Below are 19,138 nucleotides of genomic sequence, written 5' to 3'. Positions count from 1 at the left end.
CTGCAACTGGGAGAGGTCACTGCCTGAGGGAGGGACAGGGCATGCTGCCAGGCTCCAGGGGAGGAGCCCCAGGGAGGGAGCCTCTGGAGGTGGTGCCCAAGCTGTTCTCCTGCCTCCTGCCCTGTGCCCGCCTCACTTCCTGCTCTTCCTCAGGTGACGGGGAGGCTGGGCACTTCCAGGAATCTGGTCCCTGCGCCTTGGCCCCCAGCCCTTCAAGGAGCCCAGCTTCTTCTCCAGAGCCTAGCAGCCCAGAATCTGAGAGCAGAGGCCCTGGCCCCAGGCCCAGCCCTGCATCATCCCAGGAGGGCAGTCCGCAGCTTCAGCACCACAGCCCAGGGATTTTGCCCAAGTGGACACTAGACGCTTCACACTCTTCACTCTTGGAGACGGATGGGGAAGAGCCAAGTTCTTTGAAGAAAGAGGAGGCAAGGGAGGCCCCAAACCCAGGCGAGGAAGTAAAGAGTGAAGAAACAGTCCAGCTTGCAGAGACTGAAAACGTCCAGCCTGACATTCACCTGACTTCTGCAGAACAGTAAGTCTTGGACTGACAGGCTCTTGTGCTCCTAATTATGGATGCATTTAAGAATATCCTGGGGCCGGGCACGGTGGCTCAAGCCTGTAATCCCAGCACTTTGAGAGGCCGAGGCGGGTGGATCACGAGGTCAAGAGATCAAGACCATCCTGGCCAACATGGTGAAACCCCCGTCTCTACTAAAAATACAAAAAAAAAAAATTAGCTGGTTGTAGTGGCACATGCCTGTAGTCCCAGCTACCTGGGAGGCTGAGGCAGGAGAATTGCTTGAACCCGGGAGGTGGAGGTTGCAGTGAGCTGAGATCGCATCACTGTACTCCAGCCTGGCGCCTGGCGACAAAGTAAGACTCTGTCTCAAAAAAAAAAAAAAAAAAAAAGAATATCCTAGTCTGGATGGAGTGTGAGAAATGCACCTTGGAATTAAACATACCCATATTTATTCAGCAATGATTATATGAGTGGGCACCAGGAAAGAGTTTTGAGAAAGACTATAAGATTCAGAAGCATCAGAAACGAAAGAGCAGATAGTCATGCACGTGGAGGCGAGATCTGAGTGTGCTGGGGCAGGGCTTTTAAAAGAAGCATCCATAGCTGGAGACCAGGAGAGGAGGAAGGGGAGGAGATGTCCAGGGAAACTGAGCAGGGGCATGTGCCTGCCCATAAAAACGGGAGCCACGCTTGGCAGGCTAGGGAAGTGCAAGGTCAGAGCTTGGGATGTGGGGATTACAGACTGCTTTGAATTTGAGGATGTATCTGGGAGGCATTCACCAAAGAACCTAGGCCTGGGGCAGTGGCCCGGATCTCATCAAGTGGAGGTTTGATGGAGACCAAGGGAATGGATCTTGGGGCCCGACATAGGATTGTGTAACCCCAGAACTGTGACCAGAAGTAGGAATAGGCAAACTGAGAAACCAACCTAGATGTCTACGTGTCCCAGAATGCAGCCTTAAGACTATCAGCCCCTGGGATCTCTATACTGAAAGAGAGGTTTTGTTCTCTGGTTGGCTGAATGTGAGTCATATTAATGGGACTAGCAGGAACCAGCAGTGATTCACGTCATGGACTTAAGGGTGCAGTCCATGCAGGTCAGTTGTGGCAAGGGTGCTCGGAGCTCAGGGCCTTGAACGGTGGGGCCTGGAGGACCTAGACCCAGGCCCTCACCTAGGGAAGAGACAGAGTCGCAGCCAGACTGACTCAGCCTGGCCTGGGACCAGGAGAAGCCCGAGAAGAAGCTATTCATGCAACGTTTCCAGACCTGGGGCCCTGCGCTTCCTCAGGTAAACCACAGGCACGTTCCAAGCTTATCTCACCTCAGGCAGCAGGCGCATCCCTCTGTGGCCCCCAGGGTTGTTTTTACCAATGCAAGGCAAGTGGGATTGTCGCCCTTTCCTGTCCTGCGGTCCTGCTATACCTCCTTGTCCCTTTCCCACCTCCCAGCTCTGGCTCTAGCCTCCACTCCTAGATCTGGAGCCAAGAAAGCTGTAAGAATGGGCTGAGAACAGGAAGCTAGGTGGGCCCTAGTAATGGCAGCAGCTGGGGGAGTCCTGGAGGTGGTCCTCAGCCTCTCCCTTCCCCCACCTAGCAGCCTGGATGACAAGAAGACTGGGTGGTGACCTGTGATCCAGCGTGAACAGGCCCAGGAGCCCCCAGTGGACTCAGAACCTCTGAGTTCAGCACTAAGACTCTCAGATGTCCCTCAGTCCAATCGTTACCTGACTCTTCTGTTTCCCCGACTATGTTACAGTCAGGTGTGGGATATTCTAGTGATTTAAACATTCATTATCCAAGTCACCACAGTTAGGAAGTTTACCTGGTAAGCAGGAGTCAATCATAATATGAAAATGTTCCGTAATAAACAGATGTATAACATTTGGCTTCACTTAAGCACCCTCTCCACCTAACAGATGGGTCAAGGGCATTGCTGGTGATTTCTCACTGCCTTTTGAGGCTCATACACACTCCACAGTGCAGGAGAAACACAACAGAAACTAACAGAAAAGTTTAATTACAAATCTTGTCAAAAAACATGTGATTTCATAAGCTCTGTTGAAGTGATGCTGAAAAACTTCACAAATCACATGGAAAGCCACTGACAAATCAGGAACCAAAAGAGTTTGTCCAGTGAACAATGGAAGAGAAGGAAATAAAAATAATGAACTAATTGCACATCTAAAGAGAATTACTTGAATAATCAACTGACAAAGCCCTAAAATATGCTTTTAAAAATGACCTAGTCAATTAGCATTGTTACTGAAATAATACTTAGATGAGGGAGTACTTTGAAAAAAAAAGTAAGCAAATATAAATTATCATAAATTGTACATTTTATTTTTTGTTTTGTTTTTTTTTGAAATGGAGTTTGGTTCTTGTCACCCAGGCTGGAGTGCAATGGCACGATCTTGGCTCACTGCAACCTCCCCCTCCCAGCTTCAAACGATTCTCCTGCCTCAGCCTCTGGAGTAGCTGGGATTACAAGCACATGCCACCATGCTTGGAGAGTTTTTCTTTCACCGTGTTGGTCAGGCTGGTCTCGAACTCCTGACCTCAGGTGATCCACCTGCCTCGGCCTCTCAAAGTGCTGGGATTACAGGCGTGAGCCGCTGCGCCAGACCCCACTTTATTATTTTATTTTATTAACTTGAATTTTCTTTTCTTTCTTTTTTATAATTTTTATTTCCATAGCTTATTGGGGAACAGGTAGTGTTTGGTTACATGAATAAGTTCTTCAATGATAGTTTGTGAGGTTTTGGTGCACCCATCACCTGAGCAGTATACATTGCACCCTATTTGTAGTCTTTTTATCCCTTACCCCCTTCCCATCCTTTCCCCTGAGTCCCCAAAGTCCATTGTGTCATTCTTATGTCTTTGCATCCTTATAACTTAGCTCCCCTTTATGAATGAGAATATATAATGTCTGGGTTTCCATTCCTGAGTGACTTCACTTAGAATTGTAGTCTCCAATCTCATCCAGGTTGCTGTGAATGCCATTAATTCATTCCTTTTTATGGCTGAGTAGTATTCAATTGTATATATATACCACAGTTTCTTTATCCACTGGTTGATCAATGGGCATATGGGGTGGTTCCACATTTTTGCAGTTGTGAATTGTGCTACTATAAACATGTGCACAAGTATCTTTTTCTTATAATGACTTGTTTTCCTCTGGGTAGATACCCAGTAATGGGATCGCTGGATCAAATAGTAGTTCTACTTTTAGCTCTTTAAGAAATCTCTACACTGTTTTCCATAGTGGCTTTACTAGTTTACATTCCCACCAGCAGTGTAGAAGTGTTCCCTGTTGACCTCATCCATGCCAACATCTATTTTTTGATTTTTTAATTATAAACATTCCAACAGGAGTAAGGTGGTATTGCACTGTGGTTTTTTTTTTTTTTTTTGAGACGGAGTTTCGCTCTTGTTACCCAGACTGGAGTGCAATGGTGCGATCTCGGCTCACCGCAACCTCCGCCTCCTGGGTTCAAGCAATTCTCCTGCCTCAGCCTCCCGAGTAACTGGGACTACAGGCGAGTGCCACCATGCCCAGCTAATTTTTGTATTTTTAGTAGATACGGGGTTTCACCTTGTTGACCAGGATGGTCTCGATCTCTTGACCTCGTGATCCACCCTCCTCGGCCTCCCAAAGTGCTGGTATTATAGGCATGAGCCACCGCGTCCGGCCAGCACTGTGGTTTTGATTTGCAGTTTCCTGATCATTAGTGGTGTGGAGCATTTCTTCATATATTCATTGACCATTTGTATATCTTCTTTTAAGAATGGTCTATTCATGTCCTTAGCCCACTTTTTGATGGGATTGTTTGTTTTTTTCTTGTTAATTAGTTTGGGTTCATTGTAGATTCTGGATATTAGTTCTTTGTCAGATGTATAGATTGTGAAGATTTTCTCTCACTTTGTGGGTTTTCTGTTTGCTCTGCTGACTGTTCCTTTTGCCATGTAAAAGCTCTTCAGTTTAATTATGTCCTTGCAATTTATCTTCATTTTTATTGCATTTGCTTTTGGGTTCTTGGTCATGAAATCCTTACCTAAGCCAATGCCTAAAAGGGTTTTCCCAATATTATCTTCTAGTTTCAAGTCTTAGATTTAAGTTCTTAATATATCTTGAGTTGATTTTGGTTTAAGGTGAGAGATGAGGATCCAGTTTCATGCTCCTTCCTGTGGCTAGCCAATTATCCCAGCACCATTTGTTGAAAAATATGTCCTTTCCCCACTTTATGTTTTTGTTTGCTTTGTTGAAGATCAGTTGGCTGTAAGTTGTATACTTTAGGTGAGTGAATTGGATGGTATGTGCATTATATTTCAAAATAGCTGTTGTTATTATTATTATTATTATTTGAGACAGGGTCTCACACTATTGCCCAGGCTGGAGTGTGAGGTACAATCATGAATCACTGAAGCCTCAACCTCCCAGCTCAAATCATTTTCCCACTTCAGCCTCCCAAGTAGCTGGGACCACAGGCATGCACCACTATACCCAGCTAATTTTTACTTATTTTTATTTTTTCTAGAGATGGGGTCTCACTATGTTGTCCAGCCAGGCCACAAGGCTGGTCTTCAACTCCTGAGCTCAAGCAGTCCTCCCACCTCAGCCTTCCAAAGTGCTGGGATTATAGGCATGAACCATTGCACCCAGCCTGCTATTGTTTTTAATGGCCTTTAAGATCTTACTGTGAAAATCAAAGCAGGAATGGAAGATGTCTTATCCGGCCAGAAAACTGTGCAGGGAAAATTAGATTTTAGGCATTGTGTTTAATATAAGATTAAAATAAACTTATTTGTATAATGTCTAGTGTAATTTACCGAGATAAAGCCCCAATTAAACCTTTTCATTATTTACTATGAAAATATGTTCTCATTTTAGTTAGATTTACTTACTTCTATTTTGGGTTGGGTGAACTTTAATTTTTGGCATGAAGAACCCTCTGTTTTCAGAGGCTGAAACTACTCTGGCTACCAAGCCTCTGAACTTCTCCACAGGGCAGCCTAGTTTCCAGATGCATAAGGAAGATGGTTCTTTGGTTTCTGGCACTGATTGACATTCTGTCACCATCACCCAAGGACCTTGAGCTGGGAATAGGGTTCACCCTCCAGTTAACCCTGACCCAATTGTGTTAGGTGGAGAGGGTGCTTAAGCGAAGCCTAATGTTATGTGTCTGTTTATCAGGGATTTTCCTTTCTTTTTTTTTTTTTCTTTGAGACGACATCTTGCTCTGTCACCTGGGCTGGAGTGCAGTGGTGCGATCTCAGCTCACTATAATTTTTGCCTCCCGGGTTCTGGCGATTCTTCTGTTTTAGCCTCCCAAGTAGCTGGGACTACAGGCATGTGCCACCACGCCTGGCTAATTTTTTTTTATTTATTTTGTTTATTTTATTTTTATTTTTTTAGATGGAGTTTCGCTCTTGTTACCCAGGCTGGAGTGCAATGGCGTGATCTTGGCTCATTGCAACCTTTGCCTCCTGGGTTCAAGCAATTCTCCTGCCTCAGCCTCTCGAGTAGCTGGGACTACAGGTGCGCACCACCATGCCCAGCTAATTATTTTGTATTTTCAGTAGAGACAGGGTTTCACCATGTAGACCAGGATGGTCTCAATCTCTTGACCTCATGATCCACCCGCCTCGGCCTCCCAAAGTGCTGGGATTATAGGCGTGAGCCACCATGCCTGGCCTAATTTTTTTATTTTTAGTAGATATGGGGTTTAGCCATGATGGCCAGGCTGGTTTCAAACTCCTGGTCTCCCAAAGTGCTGGGATTACAGGTGTGACTACTGCGCCCAGCCCCCTTGAATGTTTTTATATTATGATGTCTTCTGCTTACCGGTTCAACTTCCTAACTGTGGTCACTTGGATAATGAATGTTTAAATCACTAGAATATCCCACATCTGATTGACTATTATGGGGGAAACAGAAGAGTCAGGTAACGATTGGACTGAGGGACATCTGAGAGTCTTAGTGCTGGACTCAGAGGTTCTGAGTCTGCTGGGGGCGCCTGGGCCTGTTCACGCTGGATCACAGGTCACCACCCAGTCTTGTTGTCATCCAGGCTGCTAGGTGGGGACCACCTCCAGGACTCCCCCAGCTGCTGCCATTACTAGGGCCCACCTAGCTTCCTGTTCTCAGCCCATTCTTACAGCTTTCTTGGCTCCAGATCTAGGAGTGGAGGCTAGAGCCAGAGTTGGGAGGTGGGGAAGGGACAAGGAGGTATATAGCAAGACCGCGGGTGAGGGAGACGATCCCAGATGGCTGCATTGGAAAAAACAACCCTGGGGGCCTTACAGGGATACAGCTGCCCCACCTGAGGTGAGATAAGCTTGGAACATGCCTGAGGAAGTGCAGGGCCCCAGACCTGGAAACGTGTGAATAGCTTCCTCTTGGGCCTCTCCTGGTCCCAGGCCAGGCTAAGTCAGTCTGGCTGTGACTCTGTCTCTTCCTTGGGTGAGGGCCTGGGTCCAGCTCCTCCAGGCCCCACCATTCAAGGCCCTGAGTTTTGACCTGCAAGAACACTTTACCCAGAGCCCCTGCATGTCTACCTCAAGTGAGAGTCTGATGACACCTATGATCTCTTCTAGGCTTCCTGTGAGCCCTATGCCCCAAGCATGGTACCCAGAAGAAGGCCAGAGGCCACCAGCTGGAGACAGGCTGTCTAATGGCATCAGGAACAAGGAGGTAGCCTGGAACTTGGCCTCCCGCCTCTATCGCCTGGAGGGCTTCCGGAAGTCTGAAGTGGCTGCCTACCTGCAGAAGAAGTAAGGGGCTTTGAGCCTGTGGAAAGCTGGAGGCTGAGGCAGCCAGGGAGGAGCTGCTGAAGGGCTCCCTCCACTGGCCACCCTCCCCTTCTCGTCCCTGCCCTGTTCCCTCCCCATCTTCCCTCCTAACTTTCCCCCCATACCCTCACTGTCCCTGCTACTTCCTGCCAGTCATGGTCACACCATGTCACCTCTTCTTCACACCCTTGGTCCTTGGGCCTCACTGCCTTGCCAACCAGACTCCACAGGTCTCTCCCTGTCTACGATGAATAGGGTACCAAGGCATACCAACCCTGGCTGCCCCCTTGTCCTGTTGGGACCCAAGGCCCGGCGTGCCTGCGCCCTTCCCTTGCTCGCCCCCCACAGCATCAGGCCCCATAATGTGTGCAGGTCCTGGAGGCCCGTGTGCATCTGCGGCCCCAGCCCAGGCCCCTGGTGCAGACTCCATCCCCCTTTTCCTTCTGCAGCAATGACTTTAGCAGGGCTGTGGCTGAGGAGTACCTGTCCTTCTTCCAGTTTGGAGGCCAGAGCCTGGACCGAGCCCTCCGGTAATGCCTTTGGGCCCTCTCTGGGGAGGCTGTGGAGGATGGCATGGGGCAGTGGTGCTGGCCTGAGGCTGGGATCTGATTGGCCCCAAGCTTCTGGGCTCTTTCCTTGACCCTGGCCTTCCTTGGCAGGGGCTTCCTCCAGGCCTTGGTGCTCAGTGGGGAGACTCAGGAACGGGAGCGAATCCTCTACCAGTTCTCCAGACGCTTCCACCACTGCAATCCGGGGATCTTCCCCTCAGTAGGTAGGGAGGGGCTGGCCCTGACAGCAGGGCAGGGAGATTTGGGGTGCCCATGTCTGCTTGGGAGTTTAGTAGGTGGCAGTGAACTGGTGGGAGTGTGTTGGGGGCTATGGATAATGGAAGCATTCCCGGGGTTCTGAGGTTACCCCACCCAGTGTGGGCAGAGGAAACAGGAGCCCTGGTTCCAGTGAGCTTTCTCTCCACTCACCTATCTCTGGGGCAGATTCTGTACACACCTTGACATGTGCAATCATGCTCCTTAACACGGACCTGCACGGACAGGTAAGACAGTAGAGAGTCCCTGTGGGAACTGAGGCTGGGGCTGTGGCTTGGGGTGCGGGGAGGAGGAGACCAGAGGTCTGAGACTGGGCAGGGAACACCCCTAAGGGACGTGGGCCTGGGGAGCTGGAAAGGGTTCCATGGTGGGTGGCTTGGGGGTTATTCTATTGGGATGGGATGTGTGCTCGAGTCATCATCCCACTTCTCTCCATGGCCACAGAACATTGGGAAGAGCATGAGCTGCCAGGAATTCATAACCAACCTGAATGGCCTGAGGGATGGTGGGAACTTCCCCAAGCAGCTGCTGAAGGTATGCACCATGGGGTCTTCTTATGGGCTCAGGACCTGGGGAGCCCCATTTAGGACCTGGACCTGGAGCCTCGATTCTCTGTTCCAAGGGAGACACTGAGCTTGGGACTGGCTTTGCCAAAATATCCTCAAGAGGACAAGGCTTATTTATTGCAGGGCTAGTAAAAGAGTGGTCCCTGGCTGGCAGCATCAGCAGCATCTTGGAATCTGTTAGCCATGCAAATCTGCTGGACCTACTGAATCAGACTCTCTGGGACTGGGACCCCTATAATATTTTCTTAAGTTATCAAGTCATTCTTACCCCGTCATAGTCTGAGAAGGGCAAAGCTTCATTCACATGGTGAAATTCTGGAGCTTAGACTTGGGAGCCTTGTGTTCCTGGGTTTGAATTCTAGTCTTGGGCAATTTACCCCTCTTGGCCAACTCAAGTTCCTCCTGAGGGCATTAACCACTTTATAATGCCATTATCAAGATGAAATAAAATCCATCAAGTGCTCAGCATGGTGCTTGGCACACAGCATGTGTGTCATAAGCAATTAAAATGATGTGCTGTTTCATCACAGTCATGTATCACTTAATGATGAAGGTATGTTCTGAGAAATGCGTTGCTGGGCAATTTCACTACTGTGTGAACATTATAGAGTGAACTTACACAAATCTAGATGGATAGCCCACTGCACACCAAGGCTATATGGGATAGCCTATTGCTCCCAGGCTACAAACCTGTATGGCATGCTGCTGTATTTAATACTGCAGGCAGTTCTAACACAGTGCTGTATTTGTGTATCTGAACGTAGAAAAGGTACAATAAAAATATGATACAAAAGATTAAAAATGATATACCTGTATAGGACAGCTCTTCCACTGTCTTATGGGACCACCATCATATATGCGATTCATCCTTGACTGAACCATTGTGATGCTGTTATATGGTACATGACTATATTTTGTGAACATTTACTGAACACCTACTATGTGCCAGACATCTTGCTAGGCACTGCAAGGGCTATCAAAGCAAGTGAGATACATCTACGTTAACACTATTTGTTATTATTTCAAACTTTTAGTGCATCATTCACTCATTCATTCATTTACTGCACATTTATTGTGGGGATTGGTCAGCCAGTTTCTTCTCCATCAGATCCCTCCCAGCAGGACAGCATGTAGGTAATTCATTTGTCCTCCAAGAGAACTAGTTAAACCCTCTCAAAGCATGGGCAGGACAGAGACTTGTCTTCCTTGGTCATCTTTATGTTTCTAGCACCCAACATAGGTGTCTGAGGGTGCCCGTCACTGGGAAATGCTCCAGAAGAACTTGTTGCACAGATGGATGGAGAGATGGATGGATGGATGGATGCGTGGGTGATGGATGGATGCGTGGGTGATGGATGGATGCGTGGGTGATGGACAGATGGATGGATGGATGGATGGATGGACTGATGCTTGCCTATTCAAAGAAGAAGGTATATTGGGGGTGGAGGAGGCAGGCTGTACACATGTCCCTATCCTACCTCTGCCAGACAGAGAGTTTAGGCTCCATGGCTCTGAGGCTCCCCTGCCCACCTGTGTGCTTCTGTTCCAGGCCCTCTACTGGTCTATCCGCAGCGAGAAGCTCGAGTGGGCTGTGTGAGTGAGAGCCCCTTTCCCCTCTCCTCCTCACCCCTCTCCCTTATCTTTGGGCTGTTCTCCCTCTGTCACCCACCCAAGAGTTAGGGGAATCTCAGATAGTGCTCCCCTCTGAGCGGGGCAAAGCCAGAGGCAGGGCTCTGGGCAGAGAGCATAGAGAAGCCCAAGTAATACTGGAGGGCCAGAAGTAGTGGGGCGTGGGGTATGGCAGAGTTCCCAGGAATTGGTTAGCTCTGAAGGAGAACTCCTTCTGGGGGTTCCTGGGGTGTGGCTACCCAGCAAAAGAGAGCTTGTTGAGGCTCTGGGAGGCAACAGATACCTCCCAGTGGTCTTTCCACAGTCAGCCCTCCCAGCCCAATTCTCTGATGTCCAGGGATGAAGAAGATGCAGCCAAACCTGAGAAGGCCCGGCTGTCCCTGCCTACTGGCAAGATGACCAACCCCTTCCTTCAGCTGGCTCAGGATCCCACAGTGCCCACCTACAAACAGGGCATCCTGGCTCGGAAGATGCATCACGATGCAGATGGCAAGAAGAGTGAGTGTCTGCTGCCCACAAACAGGGTGGTGTGCTAGGAGTGGCCCTTCTCAAGGACTTGTGCCGATGCATGCACAGGTGTGCAGAGAGATGGCCCTCGTCCAGGACAGGCAGCCAGCCCATCTTCCTTCCTCAGTGTGTGCTGAACAGTGACTATGTGCTGGCTGCTGCATGAGGCACTAGATGGTAGGTAGGGGAATCCAGACAAAACAGGCCTAGTTATTCCTGGCCCCTGAGTGGTAAGGTAAGAGACTAGACAAGTATGTCAATGTCTGGGAAAAAAATGTAGCAAGAGCTAAGTGTCTAGGGGCTGAATCAAGTGAGGAGAGAAAGGTTTTTGGTTTTGTTTTGGAGGTGGGATGTGGGGACAGGGAGAGGTAAGCCTTCTGGGAAATGATAGTATCTGTACTGAACTTTGGAGAAGAGGGTCTGGATTTGGAAGCTGGGCAGAGAGCATCCCCCACAGAGAAAACACAAGCCGAGTTTGCTCAGAACATGGGGTATGTGGAAGGGAGGTACACTTGGGGCAGAATTGCCAGGGCTGTGTTTGGGCCTCATTCCCCAGGCAGCTGAAGGCTTTTGATTAGGGAAGCAACATGAACAGAGTGGTGATCTCAGCAGACTAATGTGCAAGCACAGATTGAATAGGGTGGGCAGACCAGGAAGGGAAATAGCATTGGCTGTGAGAAGCCGCTGGGGCTCCAGGGCTGCCTTTTGCCTAAGCTTAGAATGGATCTCACCACACAAGACCAGGGTTGGGGGAGGTAGGGGGAAAAGGGGACAGATGGTGCTCAGAATGGGTTAACAGGGAAAGACACCCCAAGGCTGGGCCCTGAGCCCCCAAGCCCCTCTAGATGGGTATGCAAGTTCAAGATCATCCTGTAGGGACAAGAAAGCTGTCTGTGTGGAGCTGTGTTTGTGCCTGGGTGTTTGCACTTGGGGTAGTGGCTGTGTGTTTGGAGTTGGAGAGAGGATGGTCTGTATGAACATCCCCATTTGGATGTGAGTGGTTCTATGGTTTTGTTTCCAGGCGGGATTGCCCGTGTGTGGAGAGAGTCTATATGTTTGTTTACGATATTTTTTTTTTTTTTTTTGAGAAGAAGTCTTGCTCTTTCACTAGGCTGGAGTGCAGTGGTGAGATCCCAGTTCATGCAACCTCCCCCTCCCGGTTCTAGTGATTCCTCTGCCTCAGTCTCCCAAGTAGCTTGGAGTACAGGCATGCACCACCATGCATGGCTATTTCTTTGTATCTTAGTAGAGACGGGTTTCACCATGTTGGCCAGGATGATCTCGATCTCCTGACCTCATGATCCACCTGCCTCAGCCTCCCAAAGTGCTGGGATTACAGGCAAGAGCCACCGCGACTGGCGGTTGTGTTTTCTTGTGTAGGTATGTTCTGCATTTGTGTGCATCCTGGTGAGAGACTGGAGTTGGTGTGAAGGGCAGGGGGGCAGATGCACACTTGTGCATATGTGAGTGTGTCTGGATGCGGGTACCCCCATGTACATTTGTGTTCTGTTCCTGGAATAGCGCCATGGGGCAAGCGTGGCTGGAAGATGTTCCACACCTTACTGCGGGGGATGGTTCTCTACTTCCTGAAGGTAGGAAGGGAGCCAACACCCCTGTCAGAATCAGAGACTGAGAGAGGCCCAGAACTGTCGGGAGGGTGGGCAGCTGATGATAACCTCTTCTCTGAGCCCCTGTGCCTGGTGGCAGGGAGAAGACCACTGCCTGGAGGGGGAGAGCTTGATGGGGCAGATGGTGGACGAGCCCGTGGGGGTGCACCACTCGCTGGCCACCCCTGCCACCCACTATACCAAAAAGCCGCACGTCTTCCAGCTGCGCACTGCTGACTGGCGCCTCTACCTCTTCCAGGCACCGTAAGTCCCTGGGGTGGGAGACCATGGCAAGGCCTCGCCCTGCCCTAGTTCTTCTCTCCCCTGACCCTGAAGACACCTGAGGCCTGTGGGCCCCTGGAGGCCCGGGTGGGAATGGCCATACTGATCAGAAATCCTTAGAATGTGGCAGCAGGGAGAGGAGCTGGGGAGCAGGGATGAAGCCCGGGCATTGTCTGCTTCCTCCCCATCCTTGGCCAACTTTGCCAGCGCAATATGCCTTTTCCTTGCCAGTGGGATCAAGCCTCCCAGTTCAGAACAGAGGATTCCAGGAAGTTGCTAACAATTGACTATATTTGGCATTTGTTATAAAATCTATTGCCTTCCCAGATTTTCCTCTTTATTTTTATTATTTATTTATTTATTTGAGATGGAGTCTTTCTCTGTCACCCTGACTGGAGTGCAGTGGCGTGATCTTGGCTCACAGCAACCCTGCCTCCTGGGTTCAAGTGATTCTCATTTGATTACAGGCGCATGCCACCATGCTAATTTGTGTATTGTTAGTAGAGACGGGGTTTCACCATGTTGGCCAGGCTGGTCTCGATCTCCTGACCTCAGGTTATCCACCTGCCAAGGCATAGCCACCGTGTCCGGCCTCCAGATTTTCCTTTATTGATAAGAAATGCGGTGGTCAGGGGTCAAGTACCCTGCTAGTGGCAAGACTCTGCCTGTGGGAGGCTGAGTCCTGGGCAGCTGGCCAGCTGTGCACCCACAGGAGGAGCGGGAGGACGGTAACAGGACCAACTCTGTGTCCCGGGCATCAACTATCTCCTTTGCCCCAGCACTGCCAAGGAGATGAGCTCCTGGATCGCGCGTATCAACCTGGCTGCGGCCACGCACTCCGCACCGCCCTTCCCCGCCGCCGTGGGCTCACAGCGCAGATTCGTGCGGCCCATCCTGCCAGTGGGCCCCGCCCAGAGCTCCCTGGTACGGCCCCCGGGAAGGGGTGGGTGCGGTCTAATTGGGAGTGTGCACCTGGAGCCCCAGGACTAGCTGGGGGAGGCCGGAGGCGGGCTGCGCACCTGGCTTGGGAACTAAGGTGACCAGGAGGACGGCACGCCCGGGCCCGGAAAGCTGTAGAGGGGACACCCGGGACAGCGTCCCTCACCGCCTGCCGCTCGCAGGAGGAGCAGCATCGATCCCATGAGAACTGCCTGGACGCTGCTTCGGACGACCTGCTGGATCTGCAGAGGAACTTACCGGAGCGGCGGGGCCGCAGCCGCGAGCTGGAGGAGTACCGCCTGCGGAAGGAGTACCTGGAGTACGAGGTGAGGGGCCGAGCCCACCTCAAGGCCGCTGCGCAGGACCCTCTCCGCCCTCTCGTGGTTGCCTCGGTCCCTGCAGGCGTCACTGACCTGACCGCGCGGGGGCGGGAGAGGCGCCTGTGTAAGGGCGGGGCCCGTGTGCACTGTCTGCAAACGGGCATGAGTTTCCATGTGGGCACCCGCTTGCACGGGCGTGCGCAGAGAGTGTGTGTCCCTGTGCGCTTAGGCCCCTTGACCTCTTGTCTGGGGGGCACATAGTAGTTGCTTAACACTCATAGCAGACGTTATTTTAGAGTTTTCTTTCTCTAAAGAGTATATTTGGCTTTTCCTAAGTTGAAGGAAAAACTATATTTTAGCTGAAATTGTTCCTTCTAATACCCACCAAATATTAATAGGTAGTATTTAGGGAGCTTGTCTTCCTTGAATGGATTATCTCATTTAATTATCTATCTAACAACTCTGGGTAGGTACTGTTCTCCCCATTTTACAGATGAGAGAACTGAGGCACAGAGAAATTAAACTACTTGTCCAAAACTAGTAAATTTACATGCTGCTCCGAATGTCTCATTTATGGTCTTAACTAAGAACTTTTTTTTTTTTTTTTTTTGCCTGAGACAAAGTCTCACTCTGTTGCCCAGCCTGGAATGCAGTGGCTTGATCTCAGCTTACTGCAACTTCCGTCTCCCAGGTTCAAGTGATTCTCCTGCCTTGGACTTTCAAGTAGCTGGGATTACAGGTGTGAGCCACCACACCTGCCAATTTTTGTATTTTTAGTAGAGACAGGGTTTTACCATGTTGGCCAGGCTACTCTTGAACTCCTGGCCTTGAGTGGTCTGCCTGCCTCAGCCTCCCAAAGTGCTGGGATTATATACAGGTGTGAACCACTGCCCCGGCCAGTAATGACTTTTTTTTTTTAAATGGAGATCTGCTCTGTCACCCAGGCTAGAGTGCAGTGGCGCAATCTTGACTCACTGCAACCTCTGCCTCCAGGGTTCAAGTGATTATCATGCCTTGGCCTCCCAAGTAGCTGGGATTACAGGCGCCTGCCACCATGCCTGGCTAATTTTTGTATTTTTAGTAGATCACCATCTTGGCAATGCTGGTCTTGAACTCCTGACCTCATGATCCACCTGCCTCGGCCTCCCAAAGTGCTGGGATTACAGGCATGAGCCATGTTGGCCAGCCTCAGTAATGACTTTTATTGGCTCTACAGCCCATGTTGAAATGTTTTATCCCTTTGTTTCCCCCAACCCTCACCTATCCACCCACACTCCCCAATTCTGCTTTGGTGTCATGTCAGTGCATCTGGGACTCTTAACACTGGGTGCCTGCTTCAGAGGTCCCAGGTGCCTGCTTAGGGTGAGGGCCCACTGGGCAGAAAGGGTAGGTGAATGCAATGTGAAAATAGAGGGAATCAGAGGCCACCCAGAGGCAGAGACCAGGAAGTGGGAATCAACATTGACTCCTGCCTATCCCCGCTGTGCCCTCATGCAGCCCTCTGCCTATCTTGCAAGGTCCCAGCCTGTCCCTTGGCTTGTTGGTTGTCTCTATGGCTGTGAACTCCCCACTTCTCAGAGGCCTCAGGGTGTGGCTGTGAGGACCCAACCTCTACCTTTAGCAAGCCACCAACCCTCCCTTCCACAATGATTTGTGCCCTCTCCCAGGGCTGGCATGAGGATCCAATGGGATGGAGGGTGGGGAAGCACTTTGTAAACTGCAAACCATATCCCAAGGATGCTAGCTACGGGGGCCTTAGGAGTACTGTGTTAAGCAGATGAGGGTAGTTAGCATCATGCTCCACAGATGCCAGTTGTTATAATGCTATTCAAACCCAATTAGGGCTGTACAGATGTGAGCTGTTTGTGTGTAGGGCTGCCAAGATCTCATGGGTGAGACATCTCTCAGTGCCTCAAAGATGTAAAGTGGCATAGAGATGTTAGTTACAGCACTCCAAGGGGTTGGCTATTATTAGAACAGGGCTGGGCTGATATGTGTCATTATAATACTATCCAGAGGTGTGGTCTGCAAAGTCAGCTTCCCCAAGCATTATACTAACACACACTGTTGGCCAGCCCCCTTTCTGCAGAGGTCTGGATCGCCATAGCTTCATATTCCTGTGAGCTGTCCCTCATGATTCTAGCTTCCTCCTGACCTAGAGCCAGGATGGTGCTAAGGTGGTGGGGCTTGTGTGTTGCAGAAAACCCGCTATGAGACCTATGTGCAGCTGCTGGTGGCCCGTCTGCACTGCCCCTCCGATGCCCTGGACCTGTGGGAGGAGCAGCTGGGGAGGGAAGCTGGAGGCACTCGGGAGCCCAAGTTCAGCCTGAAGAAGTCCCACTCGAGCCCGTCCCTGCACCAGGATGAGGCTCCCACCACCGCCAAGGTGAAGCGCAACATCTCAGAGCGCAGAACCTACCGGAAGATCATCCCCAAGCGGAACCGCAATCAGCTGTGAAGACAGCGCCACCTCAGAGACACTGGCCCCTGCTCCAGGGTAGACCTGGGATAAACCTCCCTGGAGGAGACTTATTTCAATAAGTTCACCATGATGGATGAGGCACCTCCTTTCCCTGCTGAAGGACAAACCTCGTTTCCCTGTGGCCCTCATTCCCATGCTCACTGAAGCTTCCCTAAGAGTGCTGTGCTCCTCCCAACCCTATGGCAGTCCCTCTGCAGCCCCAGTCCCTGACTACTCCCAAGGGAAAGGCAGGTTGAGGACTTGACTTTACTCCCAGAGTTCATCCCACATCACCTTCCAGGCCCCAGAATCCAGAGTGGCCTCATTTCCTAGACCTGCTGGGTCCTCAGCACTAGTTTGAGAACCAGTGCATATATGGTGTGGCCCTGGCTTCTGGGGGAGAGCTTGGGGCAGCAGAGGCTTCTGGGCAGCCCAGCCAGGGGAGCCACAGCCCTGAGGATGGTCTTGCTCTGGGAATTAGGTGACCTTCCTGGGGAGGCCTCAGGAAAGTGAATCAGGGACTCTTGAGAGATTCCTAACTTGCCTCCTGCGACCCAGGGAGCAGGGTCACTAAGGTCCTGCCCATTGAGGGGATGCCCTTCTGGGCAGGGACCTCGGCAGGCTTCAAGGTCACCAGGTGGCCGTGAGGCCCCATGTCTTTGTCTCCTTGTGTCTCCTTTTTCCTATGTCTTCCTTTCCTTCGAGGCAGATGAAAGAGTCTCACACACCCAACAGCTAATCAACAGAGCAAGCTGATGGCATGAGTGAGGGCTGGGAGGGGTGGGGCCTCCAGAGCTCTCCAGAGAACCCTGGAAACAAGGAGCCTTTGTTCCAACAGAGCAGAGAAGGAGGTTCTCTAGGTTCAGACCACTGGAAAGGGTGGTGACAGTTTCCCTTGGGGTCTGCCTGGCAGGGGCCATAGCTTAGGAGAGTTGTGAGGGATGGGACAGAGGCTGGAGACCAGGTAAGGCCTAGGCCAGGCACTAGAGATTCTTCTGTGCTCCTTCCTACACATGCCTTAAAGTTTCTTTCCTGTGGGGTGCCTGGACCCCCTCCTCATCTCTGGCAGCTCAGAGGGGCTCTGCTGCTGTCCCCTGGGAAATCCCCTTGTCCTGCCCTCTGGCTGCCTCCCAGCTTGGCCTGTTCTCTGAGGAAGGTTCCGGAGATTCATGGACTTGGGCTCTGCCTGTAGGAAGGAGGCTAGGCCAGAGGGAGCAGCCACCATTGTCTCTGTTCAGCCAAGTGTGCAAGTAGGCTGTCCGCCAAGAGGGGGCCTCTGCTACCCGCTGCTGCCTGCGGCTGACGCACTGCCTCCCCAGCCTTCCTGCTGGGCCACCCTCCTCCCTTCCCATGCTTGTAACCAGCTCTGGGGCCTGGACCTCCACAGTTAAGGCTGGCCCTTGGAGGACGTGTCTGGGGCTGGGCCATGCACCCAATGGGTGCACAATAAATACAGGTCAACAAAGACGGAGGTGTGTCAGTGTGCAAGGAAGGGAGGTCAGGCAGCTGGGACCACCCACAGTGTGGCAAGCTTCATCCCTCTTTGCCCCGAGTGTGTCTGTGTGTCTGTGCATGTGTGTAGTGTCTGTATCTGTGTGTTCATGCATATGCAGGAGTCACATGGTCATAGGCCATCAAAGCTGTAGGAGACCTCAGAATCATTCATTCACCTACCTGCCCATTTATTCATTCATTCATTTCGCAAATAATATGGGACACTTTCTACGGGCCAGTACTAGGGGATTTACACATAAATTAAAAATGTCCCTGACTCCACGAGTTGACAATCGTGTCCACCGGTTTCCAGCTCTCAGTTTACAGATGCACTTTATCTTGCTGGGGAAGTGTGCTGAAAAGACACATTCCTACCCCACAGCCAGGGATGCTGATTCAGCCAGCCTGAGTCAGGGAGATAGATAAATATGTTAAAGAGAAATAATATGTTTAAAGCTCCTTGGGTGACTCTAATGTGTAGTAGCAGTTACTGCAGTAGAGTTCAACTGTCTCATTTGATTGAGGTGGAATCCCAGCATCAGGTGGACATGACTTTTGGTCCAAGACTGATGCTTACAAACTAAATGGCCTTGAATAGGTTATTTGACCTCACTGAACATTCTTTCTTTTTCTGTTTGTTTTTTGTTTTTGAGATGAAGTTTCACTCTTGTCACCCAGGCTGAAGTGCAATGGTGCTATCTCGGCTCACTACAGCTTCCACCTCCTGGGTTCTACCAAGTAGCTGGGATTATAGGCATGTGCCAACATGCTCGGCTAACTTTTGTATTTTTTTTCTTTTTTGAGACAGAGTCTTGCTCTGCTGTACAGGCTGGAATGCAGTGGTGGGATCTTGGCTTACTGCAGACTCTGTCTCCCGGGTTCAAGTGATTCTTCTGCCTCAGCCTCCTGAGTAGCTGGAACTACAGGCATGTGCCACCATTGCTGGGTAATTTTTGTATTTTTAGTAGAGATGGGGTTTCACCATGTTGGTCAGGCTGGTCTTGAACTCTGGACCACGTGATCTGCCCACCTCAGCCTCCCAAAGTGCTGGGATTACAGGCATGAGCCACCATGCCTGGCCTAATTTTTACATTTTTAATAGAGACAGGCTTTTGCCATGTTGGCCAGGCTGGTCTAGAACTCCTGACCTCAGGTGGTCTGCCCACTTTGGCCTCCCAAGGTGTTGGGATTACAGGCATG

General features: G+C 50.7%; 1 protein-coding gene across 5 annotated transcripts in view; it reads left to right on the top strand.

Annotated features, from left to right (window-relative positions):
• Positions 1-18,218, top strand: part of PSD4 (pleckstrin and Sec7 domain containing 4) — a 45,521-nt gene extending 27,303 nt beyond the window's left edge. For all 5 annotated transcript variants that reach the window (XM_012438962.2, XM_012438963.3, XM_012438964.2 and 2 more), the window contains exons 5-17: positions 154-532; positions 7,115-7,291; positions 7,759-7,839; positions 7,969-8,081; positions 8,302-8,360; positions 8,578-8,667; positions 10,249-10,292; positions 10,666-10,826; positions 12,357-12,427; positions 12,543-12,706; positions 13,504-13,648; positions 13,846-13,989; positions 16,184-18,218. In XM_012438962.2, coding sequence (XP_012294385.2) covers positions 154-532; positions 7,115-7,291; positions 7,759-7,839; positions 7,969-8,081; positions 8,302-8,360; positions 8,578-8,667; positions 10,249-10,292; positions 10,666-10,826; positions 12,357-12,427; positions 12,543-12,706; positions 13,504-13,648; positions 13,846-13,989; positions 16,184-16,441 — 1,886 coding nt within the window. In that variant the 3' untranslated portion in view covers positions 16,442-18,218. The remainder of the gene's footprint in view (positions 1-153; positions 533-7,114; positions 7,292-7,758; positions 7,840-7,968; positions 8,082-8,301; positions 8,361-8,577; positions 8,668-10,248; positions 10,293-10,665; positions 10,827-12,356; positions 12,428-12,542; positions 12,707-13,503; positions 13,649-13,845; positions 13,990-16,183) is intronic.
• Positions 18,219-19,138: the final 920 nt, after the last annotated feature.

This window comes from Aotus nancymaae, unplaced genomic scaffold (genome assembly GCF_030222135.1).
Source record: "Aotus nancymaae isolate 86718 unplaced genomic scaffold, 86718_ANA_hifiasm-v0.15.2.pri h1tg000017l, whole genome shotgun sequence".
Classification (NCBI taxonomy): domain Eukaryota; kingdom Metazoa; phylum Chordata; class Mammalia; order Primates; family Aotidae; genus Aotus; species Aotus nancymaae.
This window is presented reverse-complemented; position numbering and strand designations above follow the sequence as displayed.